A 14,362-nucleotide genomic window follows, 5' to 3' on the forward strand; every position below is an offset into this window, starting at 1 on the left:
TTTGTATAGCATAGAAAGAAAAATAGGAGGGGAGTGGAATTTCCAACTTTCAGAGAGAGTCCTGCTATAACAACATGTTGCTTATCTATAGCGCCTTTCACCTGAGACATCAAAGCACTTGACTCACATTGTCTAAGAAGGAGGAGATTTTTTTAAAGGCACTTATGTGCCTAACTCCAGTTGACTTTCAGCACAAACACTTCAGACAAGGAATGCCGTTGCTTAAGGGCCTGATCCAAATCCCCTTGAAATCACTGGGAGTTTCTTGGATCAGAGCCTAAGGCCTGCTCTACACTACGATTTTAGGTCGAATTTAGCAGCATTACCTCGATTTAACCCTGGACCCATCCACACGACGAGCCCTTTTTTTTACTTAAAGGGCTCTTAAAATTGATTTCTTTACTCCACCTCCGACGAGGGGATTAGCACTGAAATCAGCCTTGCCAGGTCGAATTTGGGGTAGTGTGGACGCAATTGGACAGTATTGGCCTCCGTGAGCTATTCCAGAGTGCTCCATTGTGACCGCTCTGGACAGCGCTCTCAACTCAGATGCACTGGCCAGGTAGACAGGAAAAGGCCCGCAAACTTTTGAATTTCATTTCCTGTTTGGCCAGCATTGTGAGCTGATCAGCACAGGTGACCGTGCAGAGCTCATCAGTAGAGGTGACCATGGAGACCCAGAATTGCAAAAGAGCTCCAGCATGGACCGAACAGGAGGTACGGGATCTGATCGCTGTATGGGGAGACGAATCCGTGCTAGCTGAACTCCGTTCCAGTAAACGAAATGCCAAAACATTTGAAAAAATCTCCAAGGGCATGAAGGACAGAGGCTATAACAGGGACTCGCGGCAGTGCCGCGTGAAAATTAAGGAGCTCAGGCAAGCCTATCAAAAAAACAGAGAGGCAAATGGCTGCTCCGGGTCACAGCCCCAAACATGCCGCTTCTATGATGAGCAGCATGCCATTCTAGGGGGTGCAGCCACCAGTACCCCAACCCTGTGCTTTGACTCCGTTAATGGAGTAGGACTCAACACGGAAGTGGGTTTTGGGGACAAGGAAGATAGCTCACAGCAAGGAAGTGGAGAAACCGGTTTCCCCAACAGCCAGGATCTGTTTCTCACCCTGGACCTGGAGCCAGTAACCCCTGAACCCACCCAAGGTGGGCTCCTGGACCCTGAAGGAGGAGAAGGGACCTCTGGTGAGTGTACCTTTTGTAAATATTAGACATGGTTTAAAAGCAAGCGTGTTTAATGATTAATTTGCCCTGGCATTCGCGGCCAGTACAGCTACTGGAAAAGTCTGTTAACATGTCTGGGGATGGAGCGGAAATCCTCCAGGGACATCTCCATAAAGCTCTCCTGGATGTACTCCCAAAGCCTTTGCAAAAGGTTTCTGGGGAGGGCAGCCTTATTCCATCCTCCATGCTAGGACACTTTACCACGCTAAGCCAGTAGCACGTAGTCTGGAATCATTGCATAACACAGCGTATGGTCCTGGTGTTTGCTGGCATTCAAACAACATCCGTTCCTTATCTCTCTGTGTCATCCTCAGGAGAGTGATATCATTCATGGTCACCTGGTTGAAATAGGGTGATTTTATTAAGGGGACATTCAGAGGTGCCCGTTCCTGCTGGGCTGTTTGCCTGTGGCTGAACAGAAATGTTCCCCGCTGTTAGCCACGCGCTGGGGGGAGGGGTGAAGCGACCATCCCAGAGAATTGTGTGTGTGTGGGGGGGGTTAATTGGGTTTGTGTTGCACGCTAACCCAGTTCCAGTCCTCCTCCTATATTGGCAATATCTCCCAACTTTTGGTCATCCTCAAATTTTATTAGCACATTCCCACTTCTTGTGCCAAGCTCATTAATGGAAATGTTAAATAAGATTGGTCCCAAGACTGGTCCTTGTGGAGCTGCCTTAATAACCTCCCTCTAACCTGACAGTTCACCTTTCAGTATGACCGTTGTAGTTTCCTCTTTAACCAGTTCCTTACCCACCTTTCAATTCTCATATTAATCCCCAGCTTCTCCAATTTAACTAATAATTTCCCATGTGGAACTGTATCAAATGCCTTACTGAAATCCAGATAGATTAGATCTAATTGCCTTTCCTTTGTCTAGAAAACCAGTTATCTTCTCAAAGGAGAACAGATTGGTCTGCCACCATCTACTTTTTGTAAAACCATGTTGTATTTTATCCCAAATACCATTTACCTCTATGTCCGTAACTACTTTCTCTTTCAAAATGTGTTCCAAGACCCTGCACAAACTTGAGGTCAAATGAACCTGTAGTTTCCCGGATCACTTTATTTCCCTTTCTGAAAAATACGTACTATATTAGTAATGCACAATACCACTAGACAACCAGTTTAGGACTGGGAAAGAAAACTGCCATGTCCAGATGGCAATGAGAGTTGACATTTAGCTAAAATGGTGTTGTTAGCAATGTTACTGGCCAGTAGGCAGACTCTGGAAAAATCTTAATTTGACAAACTATGCGTCTGACTTCCCAAAAGGTGGAAGCTGGAGTTCCACCGTGCTTAAACTCTTCAGACTCAGCTTTGGAAGACGTGGGGTAGGGCCCCTTTCCCAGACAGGGGAGGGAAAGTATAATACAACCTTTAGGGTTTAAAAAGCAGTAGGGCACTTGAAATAAATAAGAGGGGGGGGGCTTTTAAGGAGTGGAGTAAACTTTAAAATGATACTGAACTTTGTTTAGCTTAGCGAGTGTGACAGGATGTTTTTGACTCAGTATCATTTATTCATGTTTCAAGATACATAAGCAGTGCCCACGCAGAGCTCTTGTTGCCTTTGCTAAAATGCTGAATGTGCAGCTACATCAAAAATAAAGCCAGCAGCCACTCCTTGCCTCCAAAACATAACCAACCACAATAAATCAAGCCCAATCGGCGCTTCATCCCCCATATATGCTAGCCCTTGTTATGCTCCATGCTTCCTAAAAACCTGGGGAAATAGTTCAGCCTTGCAGCATGACCTAAAGATTAACAAATTTGGGCTATTTTGAAGCAGAGGTGAGAGGAGCAGGTTCCAGCGTTCAGGACCCCTCAATGAGAACAACTTGAGAACAGCTCGCTCTCTTACTCTGACAGGCCTGCAGCTCAGATGCCTCCGCTGACTCCTCACAGCAGGGTGGCACAGGGAAGGAGGTACTCTCTCAAACATGCCAATCACACGGCAGGATAAATCAAAACCAACACCTTAAGTCTACCTGAAAATCAGTAGACAGCCAGGGCAGTTCACAGAGCACTGATGGCATCTGTTTGGGGCAGCAAACTCTGTTTAATAACGGAGCTGCCCCATTCTGCACCAATTTCAGTTTCGGGGCTGAATTCAGCCATGCCAAACCCGTGGAAAAAAATGCAGAAATTGGGCTTGTTTTTGGCTTAATTGGCTTGTGAGTTGCTTTTTGGCTTTTAGTTTGTTGCTTGTTGTATCTTGTTGCCTTTTTTTTTTTTTTTTTTTTTGATCGGCTCCTGGCAAGCAGGGGTAAGGGTGGGGGAGAGAGTCAGGGCTGCACAGGAGGCCCATCACAGTCCCACCACACCGGGTGGAATCTAATCACATAGAGTGTTGGGGTTCTTAAGGATTGGCTTGTTTTGGCCTTGTTTTGAAATGGGATTAGGTTGATTTTTGGCTTATTGTGAAAGTCGGGGTGCTTATTTACTGCATGAAAGTTGGCAACTGTGGTTGAATTACAGCTGATCCAAGTTTTTTTTACCCTAACACTGGGGTAGTGCACCACTTTTTTGTTTGTTTTCTTTATGATAGAAGAAGATAACACCACCTCCTCTCTGGGGCTTTTCTGTTGTTAATTTTATCCCTCTTGATTTACTTTACCTTCAGAAAGATCAGAAATGCCTGCTCTCTCCTGGTTTTGCTGGGGGGCCACTGGGACATGTTTAGTGTGAGCTCTATCACCTTAACAGTGTGGGGAAAAAAACCAAGTAGGTTGTTCTTTTGTTAGTTTAAAAAAAAAACCAAACATTCTGGCCTTCTTTATATATCATGAAGAAGCAAAAGAAGGCACAAGCCCAATGTGTTTGTTCCTTTGCAGACCTCCCACAAAAGGTAGGACCAGATCCAGTATATTGCAATAATCTACTCTTGAGATGATGTAGGCACAGATCACAGTAGCAAGGCCCATAACTGAAGGAAACTATCACAAATTCATAGCCAGATCAGGGGGAAGGGGTGGAACCTTTCCTGAAACTAACAGCACTTGGGGCTCCACCACCTCCCAGATTGTGAGCTCTAGCTACATATAATTGGCAACCACCCTCAGGAACAACAGAATAATTCTCACTGTGACTTCTGATTGCTTCTCTTTCACACACCCCCACGCTCCTCCCCCCCATACAACCTATTCAGCATTACCTTGTACTTATCTGGATTGAGCTTCAAGCGGTTAGCTCTCATCCATGCTCCAATCTCCCCCAAACACTGAATAAGGCATTCATCAGCAGTGCCTGGGTGGGATGAGATAAAAATATAGAGTTGGGTGTCAACAACATATCGAAAGCACCATGCTTCCTGACTCACCCTCTTAGTCGCCGGTCCTGGGTACATATTGAACAAGAGGGGACATAGGATGGAACCCAGTGGAACTCCACATGACAGCACTTTTAGGAGAAAGAGCTATCGCTCAACACCACCCTCTCAGCCTGTTACCCAAAAGCAGCTCTGCCCACTGTAGCTACTGCCTACAGGACTGTCAATAACACCTTCTCATCAATGGCCTTGAAGGTAGCCAATCGATCAATAGATATCAGCATGGACACACAATCTTTGTTAGCAGGAGAAGGTAATCTAGGAAGTCCACAGTGCAGTCTGTGGCATATTCGGGTCTGTACCCAGAGCAACAGGGGTCAAGGATATTCTGGGCATCTAAGTACTCAGAGTTGGCTTGCCATGACCTTCTCTATAATCTGAACCCAGAAGGAAAAAGTAGATGCTGGACAATACATAACCAGATTGTAAGTATCAAGCTTTGGCTTCTTGAGCAAGGATCTCACAGCTGCTTCCTTAAGAGAAGCTGACACATACCCTCTCTTAAGGGAAGAGTTGATACTCTTCATCAGAAATGGACTCATTTTATCTCTGTTTTAACTGCAATTGAGTAAAAGTAGGTAATTATGAACATGCATTTCTTTAGTCTGGAACCACACACAGGGAATTGAGCGTAGGATCACAGAAAACATAGGGTTGACCATGATCAGCTACCTTTTTTTTATACCTTTTTTTAAAATGTTTTTAAATACCTTTAGCTCTGTTCTACATAAGGTGCCACATAGTGTTTAAAAACATGTTTGTTAACATGTGGCTAACCACACCTCATTTTCCAAGTCTAGACAGAGTTATAGTCTAAACATTCTGGCCAACTTCTGAAGAAATAAAAATAAGGACAGCTAATTAGAATTTGGCCAATATACATATTGAAATGTACTTGCAGTCAGCATTGAAAGTCTGCTGTTCCCATTTGTTGAAAATTGGGTTTCCTGCACTCTTATTATTAATTCCTGCCAAAATGGCAATCCCAGCTTCTTTGAGTCTGTTTTTGTTTAATAAAATGTAATAAATACCAAATTGGCTTGTAAACAAGATTGAATTCCGGACTTGCAGAAGCACAGGAGTCTTCTTTTAATCTCACCCTGGAGCAGAGATCTCTCTCTTATTCTCACAGTTCTTTTCTAGGATGGAAAAAATCATATGGTTATCAGATCTTCGGACTTTTGAGGGTGGGGAAAAAATGGGAAGCAGTTTTCCCCTCTTTCCATGAGGAATGGAAAACTCTGCTTATGTTGAAAACTCTGGCTTCCTGTGCACCGCAGGCCACAGAACCTCACCCACCCACTCCTGTGATAAACACACAATCTCTGGCTGAGTAACTGAAGTCCTCAAATCATGATTTACAGACTTCAAAAGTTAAAGAAAATCCACTATTTATTCTAGTTCAAGCCAGCAAGTGATCCATGCCCCATGCTGCAGAGGAAAGTGAAAAAGGCCCAGGGTCTCTGCCAGTCTGACCTGGGCTAAAGTTCCATCCTGACCCCAAATACGGTGATCAGTTAGACCCTGAGCCTATCAGCAAGATTCCTCAGCCAGACATGTGATAAAGAATTCACTGTAGTAACTCAGAGCTCTCCCCATCTAGTGTCCCATCACCGGCCACTGGAGATATTTTCTACAAGCTGTTGCAGATGGGCCACATGCCACTGTAGGCAATCCCTTCATACTGTCCCCTCCATAAATTTACCAAGCTCAATCTTGAAGCCAGTTAGGTTTTTTGCCCCCATTGCTCCCCTTGGAAGGCTGTTCCAGAACTTCACTCCTGTGATGGTTAGAAACGTTTGTTTAATTTCATGCCTAAATTTGTTGATGGCCAGTTTATAGCCATTTGTTCTTGTGCCACCATTGGCTCTTAACTTAAATGACTCCTCTCCCTTCTCATAGACCTCCTGTGATTGACCAATACACTCAGGTCTTTCTCCTACTCAGTTGCTTCCAACTGATATGTCCCTAGCTTACAGCAAAGATTCTTGTCCCTAAGTGAAAATAACACTTTGCAATATTTAATTTCATGCCATTTCTATTGCTCTAGGTTTCAAGGTCATCCAAATCTTCTTGTATGATGTTCCAGTCCTCCTCCTATATTGGCAATATCTCCCAACTTTTGGTCATCCTCAAATTTTATTAGCACATTCCCACTTCTTGTGCAAAGCTCATTAATGGAAATGTTAAATAAGACTGGTCCCAAGACTGGTCCTTGAAGAGCTGCCTTAATAACCTCCCTCTAGCCTGACAGTTCACCTTTCAGTATGACCTGTTGTAGTTTCCTCTTTAACCAGTTCCTTACCCACCTTTCAATTCTCATATTAATTCCCATCTTCTCCAATTTAACTAATAATTTCCCATGTGGAACTGTATCAAATGCCTTACTGAAATCCAGATAGATTAGATCTATTGCATTTCCTTTGTCTAGAAAACCAGTTATCTTCTCAAAGAAGGAGAACAGATTGGTCTGCCACCATCTACTTTTTGTAAAACCATGTTGTATTTTATCCCAAATACCATTTACCTCTATGTCCGTAACTACTTTCTCTTTCAAAATGTGTTCCAAGACCCTGCACACAATTGAGGTCAAATGAACCTGTAGTTTCCCAGATTACTTTATTTCCCTTTCTGAAAAATACGTACTATATTAGTAATTCTCCAGTCATAGGATATGACCACCGAGTTTACGGATTCATTAAAAATCCTTGCTGATGGGCTTGCAACTTCATGTGCCAGTTCCTTTAATATTCTTGGATGGCGAATATCTGCCCCACCTCACTCCCCCCGAGTTGGTCCCATTAAACTGTTTGAGTTTGATTTCCACTTCGGATGTGGTAATTTCTGCTTCCAAATCCGCATTTCCATTAACCACCCTGCCACTACCCCTAAGCTCCTCATTACGCTTATTTAAAACTGAGGCAAAGTATTTGTTTAGGTGCTGGGCCATGCCTAGATAACCTTTAATCTCCACCCCATCCTCAGTGTTTAACAGTCACACTTCTTCTTTTCTTTACGTTTATATGGCTAAAGAATCTTTTACTATTGGTTTTAATTTCCTATTCCTAGGTCTAAGTCTGCTTGGCTTTTGGCACTTCTCAATTTATCCTTACACTTTCTGACCTCCAAGAAGTAGCTTTCCTTGCTGATCCATCCCATCTTCTATTCTTTGTAAGCTTTCTGATTTCTCTTAATAACCTGTTTGAGATGCTTGTTCACCCAGTTTGGTCTGCAACCCTTCCCTATGAATTTCCCCCCCTTGCTTGGGATGCAGGCTCCAGATAATTTCTGCAACTTTGACTTAAACTAATTCCAAGCCTCCTCCACATTCAGATTCTTGAGTTCTTCAGTCTAGTCCACTTTTCCAGCTACTTCTCTTAATTTTTTAAAGTTTGCCCTTTTGAAATCAAGGACCTTAGTTGCCGACCAATTTTTGTCTATCCTTCTATTTAGTTTAAACTGAATTAGCTCATGATCACCCAAACCAAGGCTGCCCTCTACAACCAGTTCTTCTATGAGGTCCTTGGTACTTACCAATACTAAATCTAAAATGGCGTCGTATTTTGTTGGTTCGGTTGACCATTTGGTGAAGAAATCTGTCAGCTTTCACATCTAGGAATATAGTAGCACTTGTCCTGCGGTCTATATCTGGGAAATTAAAGTTTTCCATAATTACACAATTCCTGGTAGTATTGATTTCTTAAAAAATATGAAATAGGTCTCTCTCCATGTTCAGATCAGATTCTGGGGGGGTCTGTAGCATACTCCAAGCACTATCCTCATAGAGCCTCTTTCTTCTCCAAAGTGATTTTGACCCAAACAGATTGTTTTATCTGTTCTATCACTTTTAATTTCTTTACAGTCTATCTTGTCATTAATATACAATGCTACTCCACTACCTTTATCTTTATTTCTGTCTATCTTTAGCAGCACATACCCTTCAATACCTGTACTCTAGTCATGATAATTATTCCACCATGTTTCTGTTATTGCTATAATATCTGTTTTCACTTCCTGCACCGGTAATTCTAGTTTCTCCATTTTGTTATCCAGAGTTCTTACATTGGTGTACATATATCTTAGTTGTTGTTGCTTGGCTTTGCCCAGATTCCTCTCCCTATTAGGTATGGTCATTCTACTGCCAGTATTGCCTACTTGACTGTTAGTGCCAATACCAGTGACTTTCCTCTTGATGTCTTCAACCCTCTATTGTTCCATTCTCCATTGCTGTATTCTCTCTTACTTGATTTTCCTCCTGCTCAGCATTAGAATCAGGCATGGAGATTACATGAGCATCTCCCAACTCTCTACCCCGAATTCCTAGTTGAAAGCTGTTTTAATCAGTTGTGCCAACCTCCATCCCAGCAGTCTATTTCCCTCTCTATTCAAGAGGAGTCCATCCCATGAAAACAGTCCTCTATTTGTGAATTCCGCCCAGTGGTCAAACACCCCAAAGCCCTTCTTATAGCTCCATTGCCTGAGCCATCTGTTGATCATCATAATCTTGTCTCACCTTCACTCTCCTCCTCTAAGGACAGAGAGAATACCACTAAAGGTCACCTGAACCTCCATTTCTTTAAATGTCTTCCCCAGCCAGGCATAGTCTCCCTTGATGCATTCCAGTGAGAATCCAGCAGTATCATTGTCTTTCATGGGGGAACAAATCAGTGGGTTCTTTCCTCATCCCATTAGGATCCTTTTAAGTCTCAGGTTCACATCCTATATCTTAGCTCCTGGCAAACAGCATACTCATCCGTTTGCTGGATCAGCTCTGGTGACAGGCCTGTCTGTTCCTCTTAGTAGGGCGTCCCCAGTCACGTAGACCTGCCTCTTCCCGGAGAATGCACGCAAGCATTCTCCCCTTACAATCTCTCACCTCAGACTTCCCCGTTTTCAGCACTGTTTGCTGGCTCCTGTGCGCTGCGCCCGAGATTGAGATATTTCCTTTTCTCCATGCCATTGTTTGTGCTATTGATTTATAAGATCTGACCGGATGTCTTGTCTCAGTGCTGAACTATGCACTAACTTAAAAATGAAATGTTTTTCTAGTTGTTGGACTATATGATTATTCAGTCATGGAAACTTTTTTCCTGGGTTTTTTTTATGTGACAGTTTAAAATGATTTTCAGTTGTTTAAATAATAATTCCAGAAGGTCACATTTGTCCTGAGACAGGTTTTATGATGAAAACTGCATTACTCAAGGGTTAGGAAAATAACACCAGTACTCATGGATTACAAACTACAACTATAAGCTAAACATTGTTGAGTGGAAGGGGTGATATATTTTTCCTGGGTATCTCTGTAGCACTGACAGTCTGATACTGTGATTGTTTTCATCTGCACCCTTTACTTTACACATGCTAAATTAAAATAGCTTTAGATAAATACTCCCCAGTGCACTATACAGTGCTATTCCCCATATCTGTTACTAGTTATATCACCTCTATTCATGACCAATTCCCAGAGTCTATAGACCATGAGTCCTTAGGGGCATGAGACACAGGCGATCACATTAGCTGTTCCTCCACAAAAATGCTACCTAGAAACCTACCCCATGGATGTGCTGGAGACGGGGGAGGGGAGAAGAGACTCCCACCCCTCTCCTCAGTACATTGTAATGTACAAACTTGATCTGTTTTACAGCTGAGTGGGACATCTGTATTTTACTTTGGGAACACTTTGCTGTATAATCTAGACTAATCCAGAATTTTGTGAATTGTTCCAGACTTTTTTCAGAGATTTTTCTATCAATATGGTATTTCAGTTTGCAAACTTTACATCTCCAGCTTATGTTTCACAAAGTGCTGCTAATTCCGCTCCTAAAGAAAAGCTAATGTTGTGTCAAGAAAGAGGGAAGTAAACAGCCAGCACTCTTGCCCTCCAAGCAAAAACAGCCTTTAGCAGAAGAAAGTAAATATCTCTCCCACCCTTGTCACTCTTAGGACATGCAACTATAGATTGCTCCTGTGTCAAGGTGGCTGTGCTCTTGTGGTGGTAGCTCTCTTCAAAGGCAGGCTGGTTATGCTCCCCAGGCCGTAGTTATCTTCAAGGCTCCTATGGCAGCTTGACTCTGGTCATCGTCACTCCATTTCCAGCTACTTCCCCATACAGTAGAGACCCCCCCAAGCACTGCTGGGGCAGCATTTTCACATGTTTTCAAAGCTGCTATTCAAACGAGAATGGTTTAAATGTCAGTTGATATCAAATGGGCACCGTTGTACTGAATTAGTGAAAAACGGCTTGGTGTATGGAAAAGATGTTCCATTAGCGTGAGGTACTACCCTGAAGTGTGACTTGAAAAGTGTCATCGTGGGGTTACCGTGTTATTGTGTCTCAGTGATCTCCGTATAACCACTTCACTTTACACCATAAACAGGATGGATTTACTAACTACCAGCTCAGCAAACTCAAGGCTATGTCTACACTACCGCGGGATCGACGCTGCTGCGATCGATGCACCAGGGGTCGATTTAGCGGGTCTAGTGAAGACCCACTAAATCGATGGCAGAGCGCTCACCGGTGGACTCCGGTACTCCACCGGGAACGAGAGGAGTAAAGTAAGTTGACGGGAGAGCATCTCCCGTCGACCCAGCGCAGTGTAAACACCGCAGTAAATCGATCTAAGCTATGTTGACTACAGCTATGTTACTCACAGAGCTGGAGTAGCGTAATTTAGGTCAATTTACCACGGTAATGTAGACATAGCCTCAGCTTGGGATCTGACAGTCAAATTGTGCTTCTGGTTCATTACCACCAGTAATAAAGATCCTGCAGGTCAAATCCTGTCCTCAGTGACACGATCTGTGTACATGTGATGTCTTCATTTGGCGTTGCCGTGGCAATTTAACAATTCCGCTGATAGTTGTGCAAGGTTAAATAGAATCCAGCTCACTCTCCTATAGCTATGGTGTTCCTGTAGGATGTAAAAAGGACCAATGCTATGTGATGGTACTAAAGCAAGGAGATGGGTCTCTGAATAGATCATAGTGGGGGAGCAGATCTGTTGACAAGTCATGTTTTAGTCTCTATTGTAATCTAGATCCATATAATCCATCCTAGAATAATCTTTTGGATTATCCATTAAATTTTTGGTTTTCTGTCACACAAACATATATCAGATAATGCTGTGGCTGGTTCAAAAGACTACTTATGTATTTTCAGATAAGAATTCCTATTGAGTTTATTTTTGTCTTGAAACCAGAACAAAGCACTTCGAATGGGAAAAAAGAATGCTTAAAAAACTGGCTGTACTTGAAGAGGGCAGCATCTGGCTTGAGTGAGGGAGTGCTTGCCTTTGTTATTTGCTCAGCTGCAAGGGTGATGGAATTAATTTAGACCCCCTCTTCAAGCACCTTGTTTGATCTTTTTCCTAGGAAAATAAAAATGAATGATGGAACTGGATCCAGGGCATTTTCTGTTTGATTTTTTTTTCTCATGTTAAATAGGTGGTTGTACTTCCTTTTCTACTCAATAGCCCAGAAACAGCATAGATAATAGATTACTCACCTTTGCCATGGTTACACTAAAGAAACATTGTAAGAAGTTGTTCTGTGAAACTTCATTAAATTACTTCCCTAGAGAGATTTTTATGTGAAAAGCGATTTCTTGTGTTTTTAGGGGCTGGGAATACAAATTGCAAAGTCGCAATTGTGATGGCCAAAAATAAAAATCTTTCTGCATCCAGGTAAGAATTAAATGGTCACTGAGACATTTGTTCAGGATCCAAGCAATGAGACCCAATCAAAACCCCATTTATTGAACCACCCATTGCTCACAAAACCTTTACATGGAACAATTGTAATTGCATGGTCAGTTAGAGTTGAGTATGGTTTAGAAATGGAACCTTAGGCCATGTACGTACCCTCAGAAATCTAACTGACCAAACTTCAGAATTTCTCCGATAGAGTCCAAGTCATAAGGTACTCTTGATCTGTGTGGGTTGGATCAAGGACAACATATGGCCTTAATGTCTTTAGTTCTCCCTTAAGCCTTTTGAAAATGTATCCTTTAAAATCAACATCACAAATACTCACTTTTCTAAAACTAAAATCTACCACCAGACCTGGTTTACATTTTTAATTCATTAAGTGTGTTATTAAAGCATAACTAGAGGAGGGAATGGTTCTATGAATATTAATAAAGGCAAAACTATACAGTTTGCCAGATCAGAAAAAGTAAGTGCAAGAATCAAATCAAAGGCCTGAATCCTGCTCCTACTGAAGTTAATGCCAAAACTCCCATGAACTTAAATGGGGCAAGATCGCAATGCCAGTATATATGGAAAAGTTAATTGGATCAGGGGGTCTAACAGTTCGTTCATACTACACGTTCTGAAAACAGGGACCTTAGTATTTCCTCAGTCTTCTCAACCCAACTATTCCTGACATGATGTATTGTATTTACACATACATCAAGCAGAGAGAAAAATATGAAGGCATCTATTTTGATGCTTACTATAAAACCTTAGGCTCACACTCAGGGCGCACACCTTCTATCTGGCACCCCTCTCTAAGTGTTGGAACCCGATGTCCAGCTGCCCAGCCCTCCGGGCGCAGAATTTTACCTTCATTTCTCCCCCGTCACCCCATTCTTAAACACATCTCTCTCCTACATCTCCACCCACATGTGTAGCACAGGAGAGTACAGATCATACAAAACTTTTTAAAAGTTGTACTTTAAAAAAAAAATCTAAAATAGCTATTGAGATTTCTCCTGTTACTTTTGTCTTGATCAGGTACAGACAGCACAGTATGATCATAGTTCCACTGGACATACCAGGCTTGAAGCTTATAAGACCTCTTTCCGTGTTTGGCTACCTGGGTAAGGAGGAAATCGTAATTATCAGCCACGTTTGCATTTGTATTAGCCTACTCGGGATCTCAGGAGTAATAATTATACTATAAACATAAAGTACTAAAGACACTCTTCGAATGCATATCTAATAGGCACATCAGTACTGAGCACCTGTAATTTGTGAGTGAATATTGGATAGAACCAATTTTATACATGGATATTTTGCTTTTTCTTTGTGTAATTAGATCAGCCCCACGGTGGACATTTTGAAATACATTTTAATGAAGTGCGAGTACCTGCCTCCAATTTAATACTAGGTGAGCTTCACTGTTAACTGTTCTTTGAAAGTCACTGCAATGACACTAACTTAAAGTAATTATGTCCTTTTAAAATCTGATGAAAGCTCTGATGAATAACCTTACTATGTAAGGAATATGCCATTAAGCTTTTGTTCTTCCTTTATATGTTTAGATGTAAAGACAGTTTTTCCAGGAGCTGCCTCTTGGAGAGAGGAGTTCATTCTTGACAGTAGTGTCAACAGGGGTTGAATTGGGCCAGCACACAGTCCCTTAGCTGTACTTTTCTGCCTCCAAACATTTCTTACTAGTCTGCAGCATCTGAGTTGTCTCCTCTTCATAGCAGAAAAGTATCCACTAATTGTGCTTAATCTGTTTCCAACCTATTGACCTTTTGCTCAGCCAGGAAAAGGGTTTGGAATGTTATCTTTCCCCCCTCCTCCAATAACCTAACACTGCAGAATACTCTGTTTTTATCTTTTTGGTTTTTAAGTAGATATGGTTGCTGCACCAGCAGTGCCAAAATTCCTCCTGCACTGTGGCAGGCCAAAGCAAAAGCTATGGAGTTCTTATCCAAGAACAAACAAACCTCTTAGAGGCTTCCCTTCCTTCCTGATTCCTTCTGAATACAGCCCAGGCCTCTCAACAGACAGGTCTGCCTCAAAGTCTTTCAAAACAGAATTCTGATGTTGCCTACGGCTATACTATC

The 14,362-nt window shown here is 42.3% G+C and overlaps 1 protein-coding gene across 1 annotated transcript in view; it reads left to right on the forward strand.

Moving 5' to 3' along the window:
* ACAD11 (acyl-CoA dehydrogenase family member 11) overlaps positions 1-14,362 on the forward strand; it is a 59,322-nt gene that overhangs the window by 36,113 nt on the left and 8,847 nt on the right. Inside the window, exons 14-16 of the mRNA XM_065399243.1 lie at positions 12,182-12,248; positions 13,299-13,384; positions 13,603-13,674. Of these exons, the coding sequence (XP_065255315.1) occupies positions 12,182-12,248; positions 13,299-13,384; positions 13,603-13,674 (225 nt within the window). The remainder of the gene's footprint in view (positions 1-12,181; positions 12,249-13,298; positions 13,385-13,602; positions 13,675-14,362) is intronic.

The sequence above is a fragment of the Emys orbicularis genome, chromosome 2, assembly GCF_028017835.1.
Source record: "Emys orbicularis isolate rEmyOrb1 chromosome 2, rEmyOrb1.hap1, whole genome shotgun sequence".
Lineage (NCBI taxonomy): Eukaryota > Metazoa > Chordata > Testudines > Emydidae > Emys > Emys orbicularis.